Below are 20797 nucleotides of genomic sequence, written 5' to 3'. Positions count from 1 at the left end.
CAAGCCTGTTGGTGAGTACCCTGCAGTGAAGCTGATCTGAAGTGCCACCCTGCTGGCTGAGATGTGGACGATGTGAGCATCGAGAGTCCCGCTGTCTGGAGACACTGCAAATACACCAGGGGTCTCGCCATGGTCTGCGAAGGATACAAAAAAACAGCTTCATCAATACAGCTAGCATTTAGGTACTGGGTATATGACACAGTGGAAAATGGAGCAACTCAAATGTTATTAAGAAATGCAAATACTTTGTAAATAACTGACATGCTATTCAGTCAAAAAATCTTAGTGTCTCTAATCACACAATACAGTGGCTCTCAAAAGTATTCACTCCCCTTGGAGTTTTCCACATTTTATTGTGTTACAACATGGAATCCAAATGGATTTAAATTACGAGTTTTTGCCACTGATCAGCACAAAAAAGTCCATAATGTCAACGTGAAAAATAAAATCTACAAATTGTTCTAAATTAATTACAAATATAAAACAGAAAATAATTGATTGCATAAGTATTCACCCCCTTGAGTCAATATTTGGTAGTGGCACCTTTGGCAGCAATTACAGCCATGAGTCTATTTGGATAAGTCTCTACCAGCTTTGAACATCTGGACACTGCAATTTTTGCCCATTCTTCTTTGCAAAATTGCTCAACTCTGTCAAGTTGGATGGGGACCTTTGGTGAACAGCAATTTTCAACTCTTTCCACATATTCTCAATTGGATTGAGGTCTGGGCTTTGACTGGGCCACTCCAGGACATTGACCTTTTTGTTTTTAAGCCACTCCATTGTGGCTTTGGCTGTATGTTTGGGGTCATTGTCCTGCTGGAAGATGAATCTTCCCCCAAGTCCCAGGTCTCTAGCAGACTTCAGCAGGTTTTCCTCCAGGATTTCTGTGTACTTTGCTGCATCCATTTTGCCCTCTATCTTCACAAGCTTTCCAGGCCCTGACACAGAGAAGCATCCCCATAGCATGATGCTGCCACCACCATGCTTCACGGTAGGTATGGTGTTCTCAGGATGATGTGCGGTGTTAGGCTTGCGCCAAACACAGCGCTTAGCATTGAGGCCAAAAAGCTCTATTTTGGTCTCATCAGACCATAGAACCTTCTTCCACTTGGTCTCAGAGTCTCCCACATGCCTTCTGGCAAACTCTAGCCGAGATCTGATGTGAGTTTTTTTCAACAATGGCTTTCTTTTTGCCACTCTCCCATAAAGGCCAGTTTTGTGAAGCACCCGGGCTATTGTTGCCGTATGCACAGTGTCTCCCAACTCAGCTGTGGAAGACTGTAACTCCTTTAGAGTTGCCATAGGCCTCTTGGTGGTCTCCCTGACTAGTGCCCTTCTTGCCCGGATACTCAGTTTTTGAGGACGGCCTGTTCTAGACAGATTCACAGTTGTGCCATATTCTCTCCATTTCTTAATAATGGACTTTACTGTGCTCCAGGGGATATTCAATGCCTTGGAAATGTTCTTATATCCTATCCCTGATTGGTGCTTTTGAAGAACCTTATTCCGGATTTGCTTTGAATGTTCCTTCGTCTTCATGATGTAGTTTTTGTTAGGAAATGTACTAACCAACTGTGGGACCTCCCAGAGACAGGTGTATTTAACCTGAAATCATGTGAAACACCTTAATTACACACAGGTGGACTCCATTCAACTAATTATGTGACTTCTAAAGACAATTGGGTGCACCAGAGCTTATTTAGGTGTGTCATAGCAAAGGGGGTGAATACTTGTGCAATCAATTATTTTCTGTTTTATAGTTGTAATTAATTTAGAACAATTTGTAGATTTTATTTTTCACTTTGACATGGACTATTTTTGTGTTGATCAGTGGCAAAAACTCCTAATTAAATCCATTTTGATTCCATGTTGTAACACAATAAAATGTGGAAAAGTCCAAGGGGGATGAATACTTTTGAGAGCCACTGTATATATGTAGAAATACTACAAGAAAGTAATACAACTAATATTTCTACATAGCTGAAGCTTGATTTACAGTTATGGATGGAAATCTACATAACTTGCACGCATTATTAAATGAAATGCACTTATTCATGCACACTAAATTCATTTCTGGATACAGTTGTTGATTCCTTCTCTCTCTGAGAAAACAAGCAAATAATGTAATTGTGCATCATTACCTATCAGAGCCGTCCAGTAGCTGTTGGAGCCGCCTGTGTTTGACAGGAACACTTCCTGAACCCGAGTCTGTCCCACGTAGCAGGTCCCGAAGTCGAGCGAGTGGGGGGACAGCTGCAGCACTGGCACTGTGAGGTGCGCACACAGCGGGATGAGCTGCAGCACAGACAGGGAGCAGGGCTTTACTATCAGCACAGACAGGGAGCAGGGCTTTACTATCAGCACAGACAGAGACCAGGGCTTAACTATCAGCATCATGTCAGGAGTCATTTGTTTTTCAACGACTGCAACCAGTAACTACTTTCCCTGTGTCCAGGTAATATAGCCTGGTCACAGTCAGAAGCTCTGCTGCAGCTGTTTTTAAATAGGTTCTGATAACAGCACCTGTTACAATGAGAAGAAGCCTGGCTGCTGTTACAATGAGAAGCCTCTGCTGTTGCAATGAAGTCTGGCTCCTGTTGCAATGAGAAGCCTGGTTCCTGTTACAATGAGAAGCCTCTGCTGTTGCAATGAGAAGCCTGGCTCCTGTTGCAATGAGAAGCCTGGCTCCTGTTACAATGAGAAGCCTCTGCTGTTGCAATGAGAAGTCTGGCTCCTGTTGCAATGAGAAGCCTGGCTCCTGTTGCAATGAGAAGCCTGGCTCCTGTTACAATGAGAAGCCTCTGCTGTTGCAGTGAGAAGCCTGGCTCCTGTTACAATGAGAAGCCTCTGCTGTTGCAGTGAGAAGCCTGGTTCCTGTTACAATGAGAAGCCTGGCTCCTGCTGCAATGAGAAGCCTGGCTCCTGTTACAATGAGGAGCCTGGTTCCTGTTGCAATAAGAAGCCTAGCTCCTGTTGCAATGAGAAGCCTCTGCTGTTGCAATGAGAAGCCTGGCTCCTGCTGCAATGAGAAGCCTCTGCTGTTGCAATGAGAAACCTCTGCTGTTGCAATGAGAAGCCTGGCTCCTGCTGCAATGAGAAGCCTCTGCTGTTGCAATGAGAAACCTCTGCTGTTGCAATGAGAAGCCTGGCTCCTGTTGCAATGAGAAGCCTCTGCTGTTGCAATGAGAAGCCTGGCTGCTGCTGCAATGAGAAGCCTCTGCTGTTGCAATGAGAAGCCTGGCTCCTGTTGCAATGAGAAGCCTCTGCTGTTGCAATGAGAAGCCTGGCTCCTGTTACAATGAGAAGCCTGGCTCCTGTTACAATGAGAAGCCTGGCTCCTGCTGCAATGAGAAGCCTCTGCTGTTGCAATGAGAAGCCTGGCTCCTGTTACAATGAGGAACCTGGTTCCTGTTGCAATAAGAAGCCTAGCTCCTGTTGCAATGAGAAGCCTCTGCTGTTGCAATGAGAAGCCTGGCTCCTGTTGCAATGAGAAGCCTCTGCTGTTGCAATGAGAAACCTCTGCTGTTGCAATGAGAAGCCTGGCTCCTGTTGCAATGAGAAGCCTCTGCTGTTGCAATGAGAAGCCTGGCTGCTGCTGCAATGAGAAGCCTCTGCTGTTGCAATGAGAAGCCTGGCTCCTGTTGCAATGAGAAGCCTCTGCTGTTGCAATGAGAAGCCTGGCTCCTGTTGCAGTGAGAAGCCTGGCTCCTGTTGCAGTGAGAAGCCTGGCTCCTGTTGCAATGAGAAGCCTGGCTCCTGTTGCAATGAGAAGCCTGGCCCCTGTTGCAATGAGAAGCCTGGCTCCTGTTGCAATGAGAAGCCTCTGCTGTTGCAATGAGAAGCCTGGCTCCTGTTGCAATGAGAAGCCTCTGCTGTTGCAGTGAGAAGCCTGGCTCCTATTACAATGAGAAGCCTGGCTCCTGTTGCAATGAGAAGCCTCTGCTGTTGCAATGAGAAGCCTGGTTCCTGTTACAATGAGAAGCCTGGTTTCTGTTGCAATGAGAAGCCTGGCTCCTGTTGCAATGAGAAGCCTGGCTCCTGTTACAATGAGAAGCCTCTGCTGTTGCAATGAGAAGCCTGGTTCCTGTTACAATGAGAAGCCTGGTTTCTGTTGCAATGAGAAGCCTGGCTCCTGTTGCAATGAGAAGCCTCTGCTGTTGCAATGAGAAGCCTGGTTCCTGTTACAATGAGAAGCCTGGTTTCTGTTGCAATGAGAAGCCTGGCTCCTGTTGCAATGAGAAGCCTCTGCTGTTGCAATGAGAAGCCTGGCTCCTGTTACAATGAGAAGCCTGGTTCCTGTTGCAATGAGAAGCCGGGCTCCTGTTACAATGAGAAGCCTCTGCTGTTGCAATGAGAAGCCTGGCTCCTGTGGACAGAGTGGTTCTTGCTGTACCTGTGCACTCTTGTTGCTGTACTCCACTACGAGCTGCTGGCTGAAGCGCAGTTTTCTTTCTCCTCTTTCAGACTGGATGAGTTCCGCTCCTCGAGGAAGCTGATTCTCTGTCTGGTTCTGATAGGTCAGCAGAGTCAGAGAGTTGCGGAATGCCACTGTCACCTGGACGTTGCAGAGAAAACATTTTTATTACAACCCTGTATTTGTTGTTTTGTTTTTCATTCCAGCCTAATAATAAATGCCTTCCACTTCCACTGGAGAAGCAGCAGTAGGTATTTAGGATATTAGTCCGTCAGTGGCAAAATTCCTTATCCCAGCAGAAATGTTTTACCAGTGATGAAGTTACTTGCCAATGCTAAAGGATCAGTGGTCTGTATAACAGGCAGTGTTGTGTGATCCATTGCCATTATAGATTCTGTCCCGTCGGTGAGATGAGATGAGGTTAAAAGCTCTATAATCACGAACGCAGACGAGCCTGGCTCTTTTGCATCGTGGTTAAGATGCTCGCTTGGGGAGCGTAGGGTCGCCAGTTTGCACCCAGCCTCCTCCCTGTTACATCTGAATAAATATTTATACCACAACCTAAATAATGTTGCTGCAAATACTCCTTTATGTGGGTACCAGTATTAACTGAGAATGCCATCTACCTTGTGTGCTCCTCAAGGTTTTAAAATCCACTTTATTTCCTCTTATTAGCACGATCAGTATTATCACTGATGCACTTTTTGTCTTGATTCTGTGCTTGTATTTTATACTTTAGAATATATATATATTAGAATATATATATATATTAAGTACCTGAAATATCCTTTTTTCTTTTTTCTTATTCATATATATATATATATATATATATATATATATATATATATATATATATACACACACACACACATACACTTCTAGCTACGTCGCTGCTGATTCCTCAGCTCGTACCTCATTACCTCGTACTCATGTGCTGCAGGTGAGACTAACTCCAATCTGACCATGTGACCATCAGAACATGTTCCAGGAAGCAAAAGTATATCTGTATTTCAAATATGTGTAAATCCTGAATGAATGAATGAATGCTTATAAGAGGTAAGAAAAATTATTTGTAGAGCACTGTTCGCTCTCTTTTAATGGACAGAACATGAATACTTAGTTAAGATGCTCCATCTGGAATCCTCTTGGACAACAGCTCCCCTACAGAAAGTAAGTGACTTTAAAAACACTGCTAGTATTAGAAGATGAAGCAAAGAGTTCTAGTGCATTTGCATATAGTTTTACTGATTCTAAAGCTCCACACTTAAGGCTGCTTCATACTTCGCTTGTGCAACACGACCAGCTAGAGTTCAGAACATTTAACTGGGGCCACTAGTCTCTTGGATCTCCAGACAGTCACATGACTGAAGACTAGAAATCACCCTCAGTGACACTTACACAGCTGAAGTGTGAGCCAGTCTGAAGAATCCACAGTCTGAATATTTACACTGCACTTTTCTACAATCATGTACAGATATACTGTATATACATTCCCCAGAAGGCTGAGACCTGCATGTTGTGCTGGGGGTGCAGGACAAGCCCCCCCTCCTCCTCCCTGTCACTGTGTGAGGTCTCCATACTAGCCCTGGGCTCCACATGCAACACGCTGAAGGGCTCTGGTGCCAGCAGCCTGAAGTACAGAGGCGTCTCCGTGTTGTTCAGCAGCCTCAGCCTGCGAGTCGTCACAGATTCCAGCAGGATCTGGAGGGAAGGAAGCGCTCATGTTCAGGAGGGAATGAGTATGGAAACATAACTGGATTGTTAACAGGTTAACCTAAAAGTGCAAACAAACAAATCTACTCCATATATGGAAAGCATAGGCAACCATGCTCACCTTTGTGTGCGGATCTCTTGGTATCAGATCACTGGCGGAGGCATAAAACACCACCCCTTCCTCCTCCTCCTCGTCTTCAAGCTCCAGTGTTAACCTGAAGGATACAAAAAGAGTTACTGAGCCTGTTAATGCAGATTGGTTTTTGATTTTAGTGCAGCTTTTACACTTTAAGGAGATGTGCCTCTCACTGTGTTAAAACAGCCCTTCTTTCACTCACAAGGCAGGTTTCACAAAGGCATGAAGGTCCAGCCTCAGGGGTTCCAGCTCATATCCTTGTGCACGCTCCACCTTCCCAGGAATGCAGCCAGCAACCTGATTACAGACAAACACAAGGTTAACCGACGTGGTGGGGTTACCATATAAATCCATGTTCACTAGGAGTTTGGGACTGTCTGGTAAGTGTAATCCTGCAGTGAAAGGTACCTGAGACAGGACCATGTAACAAGACATAGACTTGCCAGTCTCTTTAACACATAGTAATTGATCTGTTCATATCAGACCAGCATATTAATGCACAGTTTGTGAATTCCCTGTTTCTACCTTGCTGTCCAGGCTCAGGAAGCCCAGGGCGAATCCGGCACACTCAGTTTCACTCACTATCTCCGACAGGGTCAAGGGAGTGAAGGACACATGTAGAGTAGCACTGCCCCCTGCCGGAACAAGCTGGAATAACAAATAACAAATTAACAGAACACTGGAATTGATCACAAACAGAACTATTCACAAAATGAGACGTCTTTATTTGCTAAGAACAAAAAAGCCTAAGTAAGTAAATATACAATGTGAACAAGCACAAGCTGTCATCTCAATCCCATCCACCACCTCAGCATTTGAGGAGAACTTCCAGCTGGTATGGCACTCGTCATTTGGTTTTATCAGTTTCATTTCAAGGGCAGAGATTTCCTCTTCTGGGGTGTCAGCAGTAACAGGCTCTGCGCGCTGGTTCTGGCTGCAGTAGCAGGCTCTGCGCGCTGGTTCTGGCTGCAGTAACAGACTCTGCGCGCTGGTTCTGGCTGCAGTAACAGGGTCTGCGCGCTGGTTCTGGCTGCAGTAACAGGCTCGGCGCGCTGGTTCTGGCTGCAGTAACAGGCTCTGCGCGCTGGTTCTGGCGGCCGTAGGATTTTAGTAGCGGCTCACTTGGAGAACCCCTTCTGACTGTGTCAAGGTACAGTGTGCAGAATACTAATTTGAACCCCTTTCTTCTGACTGTGTTGCGGTACAGTGTGCAGAATGTCACCAATTTGAACCCCTTTCTTCTGACCGTGTTGTGGTACTGTGTGCAGAATGTCACCAATTTGATCCCCTTTCTTCTGACCGTGTCGTGGTACAGTGTGCAGAATGGTGAGCGGGTATTTCCTTCTCTGTTCCTGAATCAGCTGGGCTGGAGTCATGCTGGTGTTTTTCAGTTCTGTTATTTTGCCACTGTGTTTCCCTGTCCAACAGTCGCACATGACTTTTCAAGACCTGCCTATGTCTTTGCTATGAATTAAGCTAGCCTGATCACAGGGGTTTGAAGTAGGGGGGGGAGGTGAGTTACAAGCTCAGAATGTACTGAGAATATGTTTTCACCAGTCCAAAGCTTATAAGATTGTCACAAGAGTGCTTCTAATCATTTATCAATATATGCTACTTACTATCTGTCTGGGAGTGATGCAGTAGGGATAGTCGGAGATGGTGCCCTCATGAGCTTGCAGGTTCACAGAGATTATCTTCTTCAACTGAGCTTTATTTACCTCCTCGAGCTCACCTTGCTCACCTTCCTCCCCCTCCTCCTCCTCCTCCTCCTGAGGGAAAGATAACAAAATTAACCCACTACTGTACTGTGGAAATGCATTGTTGTGGTTTGTGCTGGATTGCCATTACTGTATACCACAGAGCAGTACTGTCAGTCAATGTTAGCATCCCCAAAGGAAATGGCTCACTTCCTTAAAGCATGTGTAAAAGTTAATAAGAAATAACTGCCTGCAGCTGATTAACGGCTAGTAACAAATTGAACATTTTCACAAGTTCACTTTGAAACTTCTCTAACGATACAACACTAGAGAGCAGTTCTCTCATCCCATGTTGTTCCATCAGCGATCCCCAATACTGTGTACTGGACAGAGTCTGTTGCAGAGGAAGTACTGGCTCTAGTAACCTGTCTCACAGTGTTAGGAAAGCAGGGTGGCTTAGCTTGTATTAGGTGGATTTCTAACTGGAAAGAGACTCTCTTTGCAGCCAAGAAAGCAAGGGGAGACTCCAGTAGATGCAAACCAACTTACCACTATTGTACCTTCAGGGATGTACTAATAATGTAGATTTGTTTAACCCAAGATATATTCTTGTTCCTGGCAAGTGTTGTGGTTGACATTATTAAACAATATTCACTGCATGCAAAGTTCAAGCATTGTTGAGTGAAGGCGGAACACCTTGTTATTATTAACCTCATTGTATGCTTTTCTTACGTGGTCAGTCCTCATTGAGGAGGAGGTCCCTGCAGTGCTGGGCAGGGTGTCCCAGTCCCACTTCTGCTTCCTGCTCTCGCAGGACCCAACTCTCCCTCCAATGACCTCGTTCCCGTCTGCGTCTTTCAGAGGGAAGGCATCGCCGTACGAGACCAGCAGATCCACGAGCTTCGAGTCCCCCTTCTCCTGGTTCAAAGTCTCCCAGTCCATGCGGATAGCTGACAACAACAGAATCAACCAAGCTGTGCACTTTGATGGGCAACTGGGGCTCATTTAATAGGATTATCAGGAAAGCTTGCAAGAGCTATTAAACAATCATTTGGAGTGCTGATTAAGTAATTTACACTTATATCCTCTTTTGTTTTACGTTTTATATTTCACTCACAGGGAAAACGCAAGAGAAAATGAGATGGCATGACATCACCAGTAAAGCAGTAAAGCAGACTGTACATATCAGACTTTGGCACTCCCATTGTTCTCATTGTGTTTGTGCATGGCAATACAAAGTTCTGCAGAACAAGTTTATACTACTACAGCTCAAACATAGGTGTTGGTTGCTTACTGTAAGGGCTTGGGTTGTTGATTCTTAAAGATCGTGAAACGGTGTCTCCTCCAGAGATATGAGTCCCGAACCTGAAAGAGGAAGGTGCAAGTAACACTTTTGGTGTTACAGTATGTTCTATCAATTCAAATGCTTCACTTCTTTAATCCTGATGGCTTTCACAATACATTTCACGAACTGCACCAATGACTATGGAGTCATTCCATGTCAAGCATGCAAGAGTGGAGGCACGACCCTCCGAATAACTCACTGATGTCCATTGGAAAGTGAGAAATCGAGCAGTTCACATACTTACTGCCAAGAGCTAAAGGGGTAAAGGGTCTTGTAGGGCTGCAGTGCAGGAAATATGAAAGCTGCAGGCGTGGTTCATATAGCAAATTAAATTATAACTTTAGAAACTTTTCAATGAATAAATCAGTTATCTCAAACTGTAGCTCTCATGCATCCTACCCCACATTTACCGCCAATCCACAATCGAGTGTATCTCAGGAACTGTTGCTAGTGCGTTTTTGTTCCCCGTTTTTGCACACTTGATATATACAGTACCTCACTATTGGCCCATGGGTCTGACTGTCCCTCTGTGGTCCTGTCATCTGGAAGTAGAGTGGGCAGCCCTTGACAGAGATCTGCATTGGGATGGTCACAGGATCCAGCTCCCCTGCCTGGTACGGGAAATTAAAACAGTTTAAAAGGCTAAAACGTCAGAGGTGAGACTGTGTGTGTGTGTGTGTGTGTATATATATATATATAAAGTGATGGACCAAGAAGTGGATCTGATTTCCACACTTTAGAAGCCGCTATCCCACGTGTAACATGTTGGGATAACAATCTGTGAGCTGAATTCATAATGGCAGTGTAAACCAGCTTACAATGAAATGCACCCAGCAGGACAAAGTGGATCACTGAGGGTGCACTATTATCTTCAGCTGGGATTTGTTTGTAAACACAAAAGATATGGGATCTTATCATTAAGGAAGATGTATGGCATTTTTGTTTCTAGTCCTAATGTACTGACCTTGATTCATAGCAGCTGATGAACCCCTGATCTCTGCTTAAATAAAGCAATCCAGTACACACCCTGCAGATGAACCCCTGATCTCTGCTTATATAAAGCAATACAGTACACACCCTGCAGATGAACCCCCGATCTCTGCTTATATAAAGCAATCCAGTATGCACCCTGCAGATGAACCCGATCTCTGCTTATATAAAGCAATCCAGTATGCACCCTGCAGATGAACCCCTGATCTCTGCTTATATAAAGCAATCCAGTATGCACCCTGCAGATGAACCCCTGATCTCTGCTTATATAAAACAATCCAGTATGCACCTTGCAGATGAACCCCTGATCTCTGCTTATATAAAGCAATCCAGTATGCACCCTGCAGATGAACCCCCGATCTCTGCTTATATAAAGCAATCCAGTATGCACCCTGCAGATGAACCCCTGATCTCTGCTTATATAAAGCAATCCAGTATGCACCCTGCAGATGAACCCCTGATCTCTGCTTATATAAAGCAATCCAGTATGCACCCTGCAGATGAACCCCTGGTCTCTGCTTATATAAAGCAATCCAGTATGCACCCTGCAGATGAACCCCTGATCTGCTTATATAAAGCAATCCAGTACGTACCCTGCAGATGAGATTATCCCAGTATTCTCCCCACATGTTGGCGAATGCAGTGATCTCTATGGTTTGCTTCTGGAATGGACCCAGAGTCCCGGTAGAGGGCTCAATAAAGAACACAGCTCCCTTTCCATGGGAGAGTAAAGCAGCCTCAAGCTCTGTCAGGGCACAATGGAAAATAATAATGACACCACTGAAACACCTGTTCCCTTTCAATAGAAGCACTGCTTCATACAAAAATAAAAAAGACGTGCCTGTAATCACATGACAGCTTATGCAATAAAACAATTAAAACAACATGGGCAGCCTTGTTTTGAAAAATAGTCAAACAGTTTATCTACTAGACATATTGCAGCTGTTTATAGTTTGAATTTGAAATTGAGTGTTTAAGGAAAATACAACCAAAATTTTATCAACTGCATGAAAAAAAGGTGACGTCAGATACGTGAGATTATTGTTCGGGTCGCAAGAAAACAAAACGAAGATTCTACTGCATACATTGACGTCAGCTTTTCTTTTGCAATCCAGCAGTGCAGCAGCTGGTGTCGATGGTACACAGTGATCAAGTCTGTTTATTGATAAGGTATGTGCCCCCCTGTTAATTGCATTACATAGGCCATACTAGGCAATATCATAGCAGATTGAAATGGTATTTCAAACGCAGGTTATATTAATATCTGAGGATGTGGCTTGTCTTTACCCTGGCGCCTTCTGTTTTCCATTTTGCTTGCAAGGATATTACTTAATGGTTTTCTCACTAGAGAGGTCCTGAAAAAAACCCCCAAAAAACAGAAAAAGTAAAAGTGAGGTTTATTACTGAATACAAGTATAGTAACTCAGAGAAGATGATCAACACTCACTGTACCTCACACAATCAGTACATGCTTATCTGAGTGTTCTCCAACACTGTCCGCTAAACATGAAGCTCTGAACATACAATTGGGTCTGGACTGCAATTACAGACCAATAGAAACAGACCAATACTTGTGGTAAAGCCTTGCTTTGTTGACCATGCAGTGGGCTTTGCAGAGGCATATATTTACCAAAGCTTTCCATTATTTTGTGAGAGCAAAATAAAAGGTGCTTGCTTACAACAGTACTAAGAAAGCACCCAGAAGGGTCACTGTAGGGTTTCTGAAGTCCACCTAAATGGTTTCTTACAGGTGTTGGAACATTACTGATTGTACTCCAGAGTAAACAGCTTTGATAAAAGAGGCCAAGGGCTTGTGCTCTGACAGCTAAGTGGTATAAATGTGTTGCAAGCAGAGAGTCAGTGGGCTGGTTTATCTAGTTACAGTACAAGTATCTTACCTGAGTGCAGCGCGAGAGTTCCTGGCTGAGTCTGCCGGAGGGGAGGGGAGGCGCCCACAGAAATACTCTGCCTCCACAGAGAATGGGGCAGGGATCGCTGTGTGGTTCGTGATTATCAGCTGCTGTTTCACCTTGCTGTTTAACAGCTGTGCTCCAAAATCTAACAGCAGTTTAGAAGGATCCTGCCACTCCTGTTCAGGGCTGTGTAAAAGTAGAGGTTTTTAAAAGTTACACACAATGTACTGCACTGTACCATATACCAGTACTGTACAATACAACTGGCAAAGATATATACTTTAGGAGAAAGCCTTGCTTTGCACAAATGTTGTTTACTATTTATCGGATGAGTAGACTTGCATTATAACTTTAATGCAGATTACACATCAAAACCTTATTAAAAAAGCTAACTGCAAAAAGAAAAGTCTATTAATCTATTAAACATAACTCCTCCATATCTTTAACATCAAAAAAACAATTAGACTTGACAAACGCTATGCCAGTCTCTTCCAGTCCATGTCTTTGTTAAAGCTAGGTACTTCATTATTTAATTGGAGTGCTAAATTTGACCTGTTTAAACCTGTTGTGGACTGGCCTTTAAAAGACAGTTAAAAGATTACTGTTTCAGGGACCAGACTTGTAATGCGTGGAAAATAAAGAGGTGCATTCTTAAAATTACAAGAAGAAACCTCAAGCCAGTGAAACACAAGTATATAGGAAATCTAAATATGCCAATGGAATTTACAGAACTCTGTACCAGGAGGTTATACTAGGGCTAGAGAATGGAACTGAAATCTGTAGTGGATAGGACAGTGTACACAAATACTGTACAGAAAGATGATTCTGATCATACAAACTACATCCAAATCAAATGTTACCTGTCAGATGGTACAGAGAACGTGACATGGAGACCGCTGGCTTTTGCAAAAATCTCCAGAACAAGAGGCTCTTCCATGCTGGTCACTGAACACAAGAGAGCGGTGTCTGTCAGTTCACTCTGCAGAAGAAAGGCAGGCGTGTCAGTGTTGTAAGCATGCTGTGATCACATGTCATGTACAGGACAGGAATCAGTGTTGTAAGCATGATGTGATCACATGTCATGTACAGGACAGGAATCAGTGTTGTAAGCTTGCTGTGATCACATGTCATGTACAGGACGGGAGTCAGTGTTATAAGCATGCTGTGATCACATGTCATGTACAGGACAGGAATCAGTGTTGTAAGCATGCTGTGATCACATGTCATGTACAGGACAGGAATCAGTGTTGTAAGCATGCTGTGATCACATGTCATGTACAGGAAGGGAATCAGTGTTGTAAGCATGCTGTGATCACATGTCATGTATAGGACGGGAGTCAGTGTTATAAGCATGCTGTGATCATATGTCATGTACGGGACAGGAATCAGTGTTGTAAGCATGCTGTGATCATGTCATGTACAGGACAGGAATCAGTGTTGTAAGCATGCTGTGATCACATGTCATGTACAGGACAGGAGTCATTGTTATAAGCATGCTGTGATCACATGTCATGTACAGGACGGGAGTAAGTGTCGTAAGCACGCTGTGATCACATGTCATGTACATGACAGGAATCAGTGTTGTAAGCATGCTGTGATCACATGTCATGTACAGGATGGGGTGCTGGACACTTACCTCAGTGTGAGCTGTGAACTCCACACTCATCTGCTCTGTTTCTTTAGGACCCACAATCCCACTGGATGGGAAGACGGTGGCCGAGCACTGGGATGCCTGTTTCCCTATTAACTGTGGAACACGCATTAGGAGATAACACAACTGTTCAATGCATGTCTGCAGGCTTAGTTTTAATAGCTTTCTTACAGGACACAAACAAACCTAAAAAGAGTGTTTTTATCTATTTCAGAAAAAAGGAATCGTAATTCTACCCTGTTGGGGATGTCCGACCACGGGGATGCAGTAGAGGTGGCACCACCTACGTACTTCGGTGCAGGAATGGAAATAAGACTCCCATTGCATAGCAGTTTGATCTATTCCTGGTTTTGCAATGAGTTTAATAAAATGCCCCTGAGCCTGTTACCTAAACACACTGGGGCTAATCAAGCCTGTAGTAAAACTTCGAATAGGTGAAACTGCTATGCAATAGGAGTCTTATTTCCATCCCTGATGTATGCTACACTTCCCCTTTTTTTCTTATATCTGGAGATTATTCATCATGAAACTTGGTCTGCACATCCATTGGGGGAAGCGCTTATCCAATTGTCATGAAACTTGGTATTAAAATCAGTTTGAGCTATAAAAATAGGAATGGTGTGACCTCAATGATGATCTTTTATAGCATCAGTGGCACATGCAATAAAAAAGACTGAACACTCTATGATTGTGGAGCTTCACCTCTCCCCAGGAGAACTTGGCTGGCAGCATGGTCTGGTTCAGCAGATTCACTGTGCCCCACACTGGCACGCCCACGTACATCTCTTGGAACACCAGCTCACAGGTTTGCAGGCACACCCGGGGCTTCTGGATGTCAGCCTGAACAGCTAGGTGACTGAGAAAGAAATATACAACCTTTTAACTACAAACCGGTATTGCCTGCAACACTGAGAGGTGGTAAGGGTTAACAGGTGTCACATTCTCACCAGTCTGTTTCTTACCATCCTGCTCCGTTTTCCACGCTCAGCTGCAGAACCGTCTGGAAATGCTGACACTTGGAGGGGGTGAAAAGGACAGAAACACTACAACTGCCCAGAGGGGGCAGCATTCCACTGCAGGGGTCGATCACAAACTGGGACACCTGTACAATATTCATGGAGAATACAGAATACGCATGGAATAACAGGGTAAGATGTGTGTTACAATCACCAAAAATCCCACTACTTAATTCAAGAAAATAATGTCATAACATTTCTAAACCCACTCAGATATCTAACTCACTAAATATATCGGAATTCCTAAAGATCAAATAGGTAAGGATATGAAAAATGAACTAATGTATTGATGTAGTTCATTTATCAGATCTTGGTGAATTAAATAATCCAATAATGTGTGTGTATGAACTGCCCCAGGCTCTGTTCCGCAGTCATGTGAGAATCACATGTTACACTGTAATGAGTGCCCCAGGCTCTGTCCCGCAGTCATGTGAGAATCACCACATGTTTTAACAGGGGCCCATTTCTTGTTCTTTAAGATGGTCCCAGCTGCTATCCTAACTAACAATGATGGGCAATATGGTGGGACATATTTTCCTATTGAATGCACTTGATATAAGCATCAATTTAGGATACATGCAATACTTACTCATAGTGGTGGTATATGTTTTCATTCATGACTAATTAAAGTTAAGGTTAGGGTTAGGGTTAGGGATGAATTCTTATTTACTTCATTTGACTTAAACAGTAAATCATACATATGTGTACATCTAATAACATTAAAATTACAACTAAACATGCAAATATGACGTGGAAAAAAGTGTATTATTCTAGGATTGACTTTATTTATATGTACAGCAGTGTGCACATGTATCAGAACACCCCATTGCTTCTGTAGTTCAGCAGTGTGCAAATGTATTACAGCACCCCATATGAGCAATCAGTTTAGAATCAGTCTGTTATGAGTGTGCAGTTCAGAATCAATCTGTCATGAGTGTGCAGTTCAGAATCAGTCTGTTATGAGCAGTGCAGTTTAGAATCAGTCTGTTATGAGCAATCAGTTTAGAATCAGTCTGTTATGAGCAATCAGTTTGGAATCACTCTGTTATGAGTGTGTAGTTTAGGATCAGTCTGTTATGAGTGTGCAGTTTAGAATCAGTCTGTTATGAGTGTGCAGTATAGAATCAGTCTGTTATGAGTGTGTAGTTTAGGATCAGTCTGTTATGAGTGTGCAGTTTAGAATCAGTCTGTTATGAGTGTGCAGTTTAGAATCAGTCTGTTATGAGTGTGTAGTTTAGAATCAGTCTGTTATGAGTGTGCAGTTTAGAATCAGTCTGTTATGAGTGTGCAGTGTAGGATCAGTCTGTTATGAGTGTGCAGTTTAGAATCAGTCTGTTATGAGTGTGCAGTGTAGGATCAGTCTGTTATGAGTGTGCAGTTTAGAATCAGTCTGTTATGAGGGTGCAGTTTAGAATCAGTCTGTTATGAGTGTGCAGTGTAGGATCAGTCTGTTATGAGTGTGTAGTTTAGAATCAGTCTGTTATGAGTGTGCAGTTTAGAATCAGTCTGTTATGAGTGTGTAGTTTAGAATCAGTCTGTTATGAGTGTGCAGTTTAGAATCAGTCTGTTATGAGTGTGCAGTGTAGGATCAGTCTGTTATGAGTGTGCAGTTTAGAATCAGTCTGTTATGAGTGTGCAGTTTAGAATCAGTCTGTTATGAGTGTGCAGTTTAGAATCAGTCTGTTATGAGGGTGCAGTTCAGAATCAGTCTGGTACCTCTGGCTGGTCACTGGGGCACTCCTGCAGGCTCCAGCTGGCTGCCAGCTGGCTGATGTTGTTGAGCTGGATGGTGCTAAGAGCAGAGTCTCCCAGCTTCATTAGACCCAGGTCTAGAGAAGGGAGGTCAATACACACCTGGGGGCCCTGGAATTGAAAACAAAAAAAAATTCAAACAGAATAAAATAAGGTATACTGTACAATACAAATGCATTTCGTCAATAAATAGAATTCTCTGGAAGTTATTACTACAAAAAGGATGTTCTCTATTCCCATAACCCAGACTCCCCACCCCCTTACCTTAAAGGCAGCCTCCACATGCAGCGTGACAGGTTCAGGGTGGTGCTCAATGTGACACAGCAGGCTCAAAGTGCTGCTGCCAGGCTTTCCTCCCGTCAACGCCAGCTCCAAATCACAGCACTCGTTGGGCTCTGGAATACGAGTGGTTAAGCAAAGCGTCTTGCGTATTACACATAAAATGAGATGGGAATGTGGCTCTATGCAGTGAGATGGATATGTGCCTCTCTGCAGTGAGGTGGAAATGTGCCTCTCTGCAGTGAGGTGGAAATGTGCCTCTCTGCAGTGAGGTGGAAATGTGCCTCTCTGCAGTGAGGTGGAAATGTGCCTCTCTGCAGTGAGGTGGAAATGTGCCTCTCTGCAGTGAGGTGGAAATGTGCCTCTCTGCAGTGAGGTGGAAATGTGCCTCTCTGCAGTGAGGTGGAAATGTGCCTCTCTGCAGTGAGACGGGAATGTGGCTCTATACAGTGAGACGGGAATGTGGCTCTATGCAGTGAGACAGGAATGTGGCTCTATGCAGTGAGACGGGAATGTGGCTCTATGCAGACCATCTCGCTGTTAGGCATTAAACAGTCATGTAGAGAAGGCTGCCAGATGCATTCCCATAGTGCAGTGAACGCACCAAGCCTGCAGATGTGTGCAGTGTATTATAAAATTAAACAAATGCGTTAATCACACTACAGCGTTTATTCGCTATGTTTTTTACACCTGATATTTCGCTGTGATTTTTGTATTCCGACTTAAACGTCAAACTTAAAGTTTTTCACAACCCTCTACTTCACGCCCATTTACGCTCCAAATATCCAGGCAAGATGGGGGACTGTCTGATTATAGCACTGTTCTTTATGACAAGCAGCGCAAGATAGATCTCGAGAAAGAATACCACCAATTTGGGTAAAATAGAAGTGAGGAAATGGGAATTCCAGGTAAGCACTAGGTTTGGTATGTTAATAAACACACTGTTCTGACTACAGGTTTCCGTTGAATGTCTGGGTGTAGCTTCTAGAAAGTGCGTGCCATGAGATACCGCGGCCCATTATTAACTAAAACGGGTTTATGTCAATCATATATGTCAGTATACATGTATTTTTCCCCCAATAATGTAAAACACTGTCTGTTCTGTCTGATGTTACATCTGCATTGACAGTACTATCTACCTGTGTTTACTGCATTGTTTATTTAAAAAAAAAAAAAAAAAAAAAAACACATCAGGATACATCAAAATTATTGCATTTGGTAATCCTATGTGTACTTCTAATTTTGTTTAATAACATTGTTGAGATCATTTGTTACCAATAACACAATTTGAGATTATATATACTGTGACCAAGCCCTCGGCTCGGGCTCATTTGCACCCTTTAAAATACTGACCCAGACACAGAACTGTGAGTTTCAGTGCGCTCGCACACGTTTATCAAACACAAAAACTAAATAAATAAACAAAAACCTAACTCCCCTTGGAGCACTAACTAAACTTTTGGTTTAGTTAATGGCTCTTTAGAGCACGTTATATTGTTCTGTACTGAAGGATTACCTATTACTCCAGTCAGGGGCTCTACTTCCAGTATGTGGCAGTCACTGATCCTTTCCCAGTCGAATGTGATGTGTGCAATGCTGTTGTTCCACATCTAAATATTAAACACAGAAAAAAAAATTACAAAGCAATATTATGTAAAATAATAACATAAACCTATACTTAAAGAGGCTATACTTAAAGAGGCTGCACTCAGTTGTAAATACACACTGCAAAACATACTTCAAAACTGAGTACTGCAGACTGCATGTAAATGTCTGTTATGATATATTTTTTATTTAAGGCGAGCCAGTTTGTTAAGCGCTGTGTTCAATCCCCTAACAGGAGATGTTTCATCGCTAGATATGGCTGTACTTGGATTTGACCACTAGAGGAGGCACCTATTCAGTGATCAGGAATCTACAGTGAACTCTGTCACAACATGGAGACTGCTCAATAAACAATAGGCACTTGTGTGAAAATGTTAGACCACTTTGAGCTTTAATTAGGCATCTTAAACAACTTCTAAAAAGTCTCATGCATTTTATCATTTGTGGCTATGTGTTCCTTTTGTGGCCTATTAAATTAATCAATTAAATGAGACAATCACTAATTTGCCTATTTTGATGTTTTTAGTCGATAGGGAATTAAAATTGTGATGGAAGAGAAGAGACGTTTGTTTCTAAGATACCTAAACCGCATATAACAACGGTAACAAAATAAGGATGTGTAGAATTTGCAAGTGTCGGCTGGAATGCGAGTCGAAAGACACCGTCGTTAAGCATTAGCTGTTTATTCCGTTTGGGAAAAATGTCTGTTTGTTTATATTTTTCATTAGTATGCTAATTATTTGCTTTATTTCAAGTGGCGCAAACTGCACTGGAGCAAATGCTGTTTTGGTTTAAATATTGAGAAACCCCAAGCTTGGTGTGTATGCTGTTGTATACCTCCCCAAGCTTGAAATACAATTCCTATTGTTTTTTTAATGGGTAGATTGCTGTATGTGCAATTATTATGACAGCCCCACAATAGGAGGGAAGTATAAATATATATATATGTTTTTTTATTTGATCTTATTGTATTTTTGTAGAGGGCATGGGCAGTATTTACTGTAAATTGGCAGTTAATTAAAAAGAGTGAGGGGCTGTATGTTACCGTTACTGCCGCTAACGAGAAATTATGGTAATTAAGTTATTTTTCTGTATGATGTCTGTTTATGTCAAAATGTTTTTAAAAATGGTATAATGTTTAATAAAAAATGAGTATGTAGTTAAAACATGATGTGTACCATACTATTATTTTGATATACATATATTTGACTTGTTTTATTAATGTGTATCTGTAATAAAACAAAATAAAACAAAATTTGTGAAAAATAAAAGGAGAAATTATAAAAAATAAAAATAATTTCACGGGGCTCCAGGTATCCCAGGTGTGACAGTTTGGTCTGTTAGCAGAAAGTCAAACTTTGCTAACTTTCAAAGTATTTGTGTTAGAGAGAAGAAATCATGGTTCATTTCTCATCAAGCCCAATGTGTGGTTGCATAAATGAAGCCCATCTATGTGCATGTGCATGCAACAGAAGACCTGTAGAGCTCTTGCCCCATTGTGGTCTGATCCCTGATTAATGCTCAAAGCACTGGGCTTCACATCTCAAGATGGGTCAGCAGTTCACCCTTTAAGGTATATGGGGCAAGCTAATGTTCTTATTGTTGCAATGAGGTGCACAAAACAGGACTTAAAATGTAGTGACAGGTTGGATCCAGTCATCCAAATAGTAATTTACTCCCCGAGATACTGGAGTCACTCTCAAATGTATTTTAAGAAAAAAAAACGTTTGAACAAGCACTCAATTTCTATGTGTACCTTAAGGGGTTAAAGAAAAAAGGCTTGTAATTGAGATGCATCATCATTCTTTCCTACCTTAAAACGCTTCTTGATTGTGGTCCCGATGAAGTTCTCTCCAGGGATGAAAATGGCATAGGGCTCCAGCAGGACCTTGAGGGGCTGAGTTGACCCTTTCACCTCGATCTCCATCACAATGACATCGTTCACTGCAGCTTGTCCCCCTGCTCGGGCACTGGATTTCACTTGCTTTTCTGTACTATAGGGGGGACGGGGGGGATCAACACTAGGCTTTCCATCTTTACGTTTTCATTTAAATTGATTAATTACAGCATGTGAACAATTCATTGATCAATAATAAGATATTCAATAAACCCTATTAGCTGTACCAGTGAAGTGTTGTTCTTACCCACTGGCTGCACTCTTTTTAGGTTCTGGGATGTCTCTCAGGACCAGGTGACACACACTGTGATAATCCTTCAGCTGCAGGAATGGGAACATGATGGCATACATTTTTAAGAGCTACACATTTTCTTAATTTACATTTC

The 20797-nt window shown here is 42.8% G+C and overlaps 1 protein-coding gene across 2 annotated transcripts in view; it reads right to left on the bottom strand.

Annotated features, from left to right (window-relative positions):
• The window catches only part of dlec1 (DLEC1 cilia and flagella associated protein), a 39275-nt gene that overhangs the window by 669 nt on the left and 17809 nt on the right, over positions 1-20797 (bottom strand). The window contains exons 16-38 of one of the 2 annotated variants that reach the window (XM_034059090.3): positions 20659-20732; positions 20328-20508; positions 18426-18519; positions 16895-17025; positions 16595-16741; positions 14825-14964; positions 14565-14718; positions 13848-13958; positions 13072-13190; positions 12197-12397; positions 11586-11653; positions 10892-11043; positions 9804-9919; positions 9258-9328; positions 8696-8913; positions 7886-8035; positions 6792-6914; positions 6469-6563; positions 6252-6345; positions 5927-6118; positions 4397-4558; positions 2145-2298; positions 20-134 (exon numbers count right to left, since the gene is read on the bottom strand). In XM_034059090.3, coding sequence (XP_033914981.3) covers positions 20-134; positions 2145-2298; positions 4397-4558; positions 5927-6118; positions 6252-6345; positions 6469-6563; positions 6792-6914; positions 7886-8035; positions 8696-8913; positions 9258-9328; positions 9804-9919; positions 10892-11043; positions 11586-11653; positions 12197-12397; positions 13072-13190; positions 13848-13958; positions 14565-14718; positions 14825-14964; positions 16595-16741; positions 16895-17025; positions 18426-18519; positions 20328-20508; positions 20659-20732 — 3062 coding nt within the window. The remainder of the gene's footprint in view (positions 1-19; positions 135-2144; positions 2299-4396; positions 4559-5926; positions 6119-6251; positions 6346-6468; positions 6564-6791; positions 6915-7885; positions 8036-8695; positions 8914-9257; positions 9329-9803; positions 9920-10891; positions 11044-11585; positions 11654-12196; positions 12398-13071; positions 13191-13847; positions 13959-14564; positions 14719-14824; positions 14965-16594; positions 16742-16894; positions 17026-18425; positions 18520-20327; positions 20509-20658; positions 20733-20797) is intronic. The other variant, XM_059018783.1, reaches the window with a different exon arrangement.

The sequence above is a fragment of the Acipenser ruthenus genome, chromosome 3, assembly GCF_902713425.1.
Source record: "Acipenser ruthenus chromosome 3, fAciRut3.2 maternal haplotype, whole genome shotgun sequence".
NCBI lineage: Eukaryota > Metazoa > Chordata > Actinopteri > Acipenseriformes > Acipenseridae > Acipenser > Acipenser ruthenus.
The sequence above is the reverse complement of the archived record's forward strand: the minus strand, read 5'-3'. Positions and strand labels throughout refer to the sequence as shown.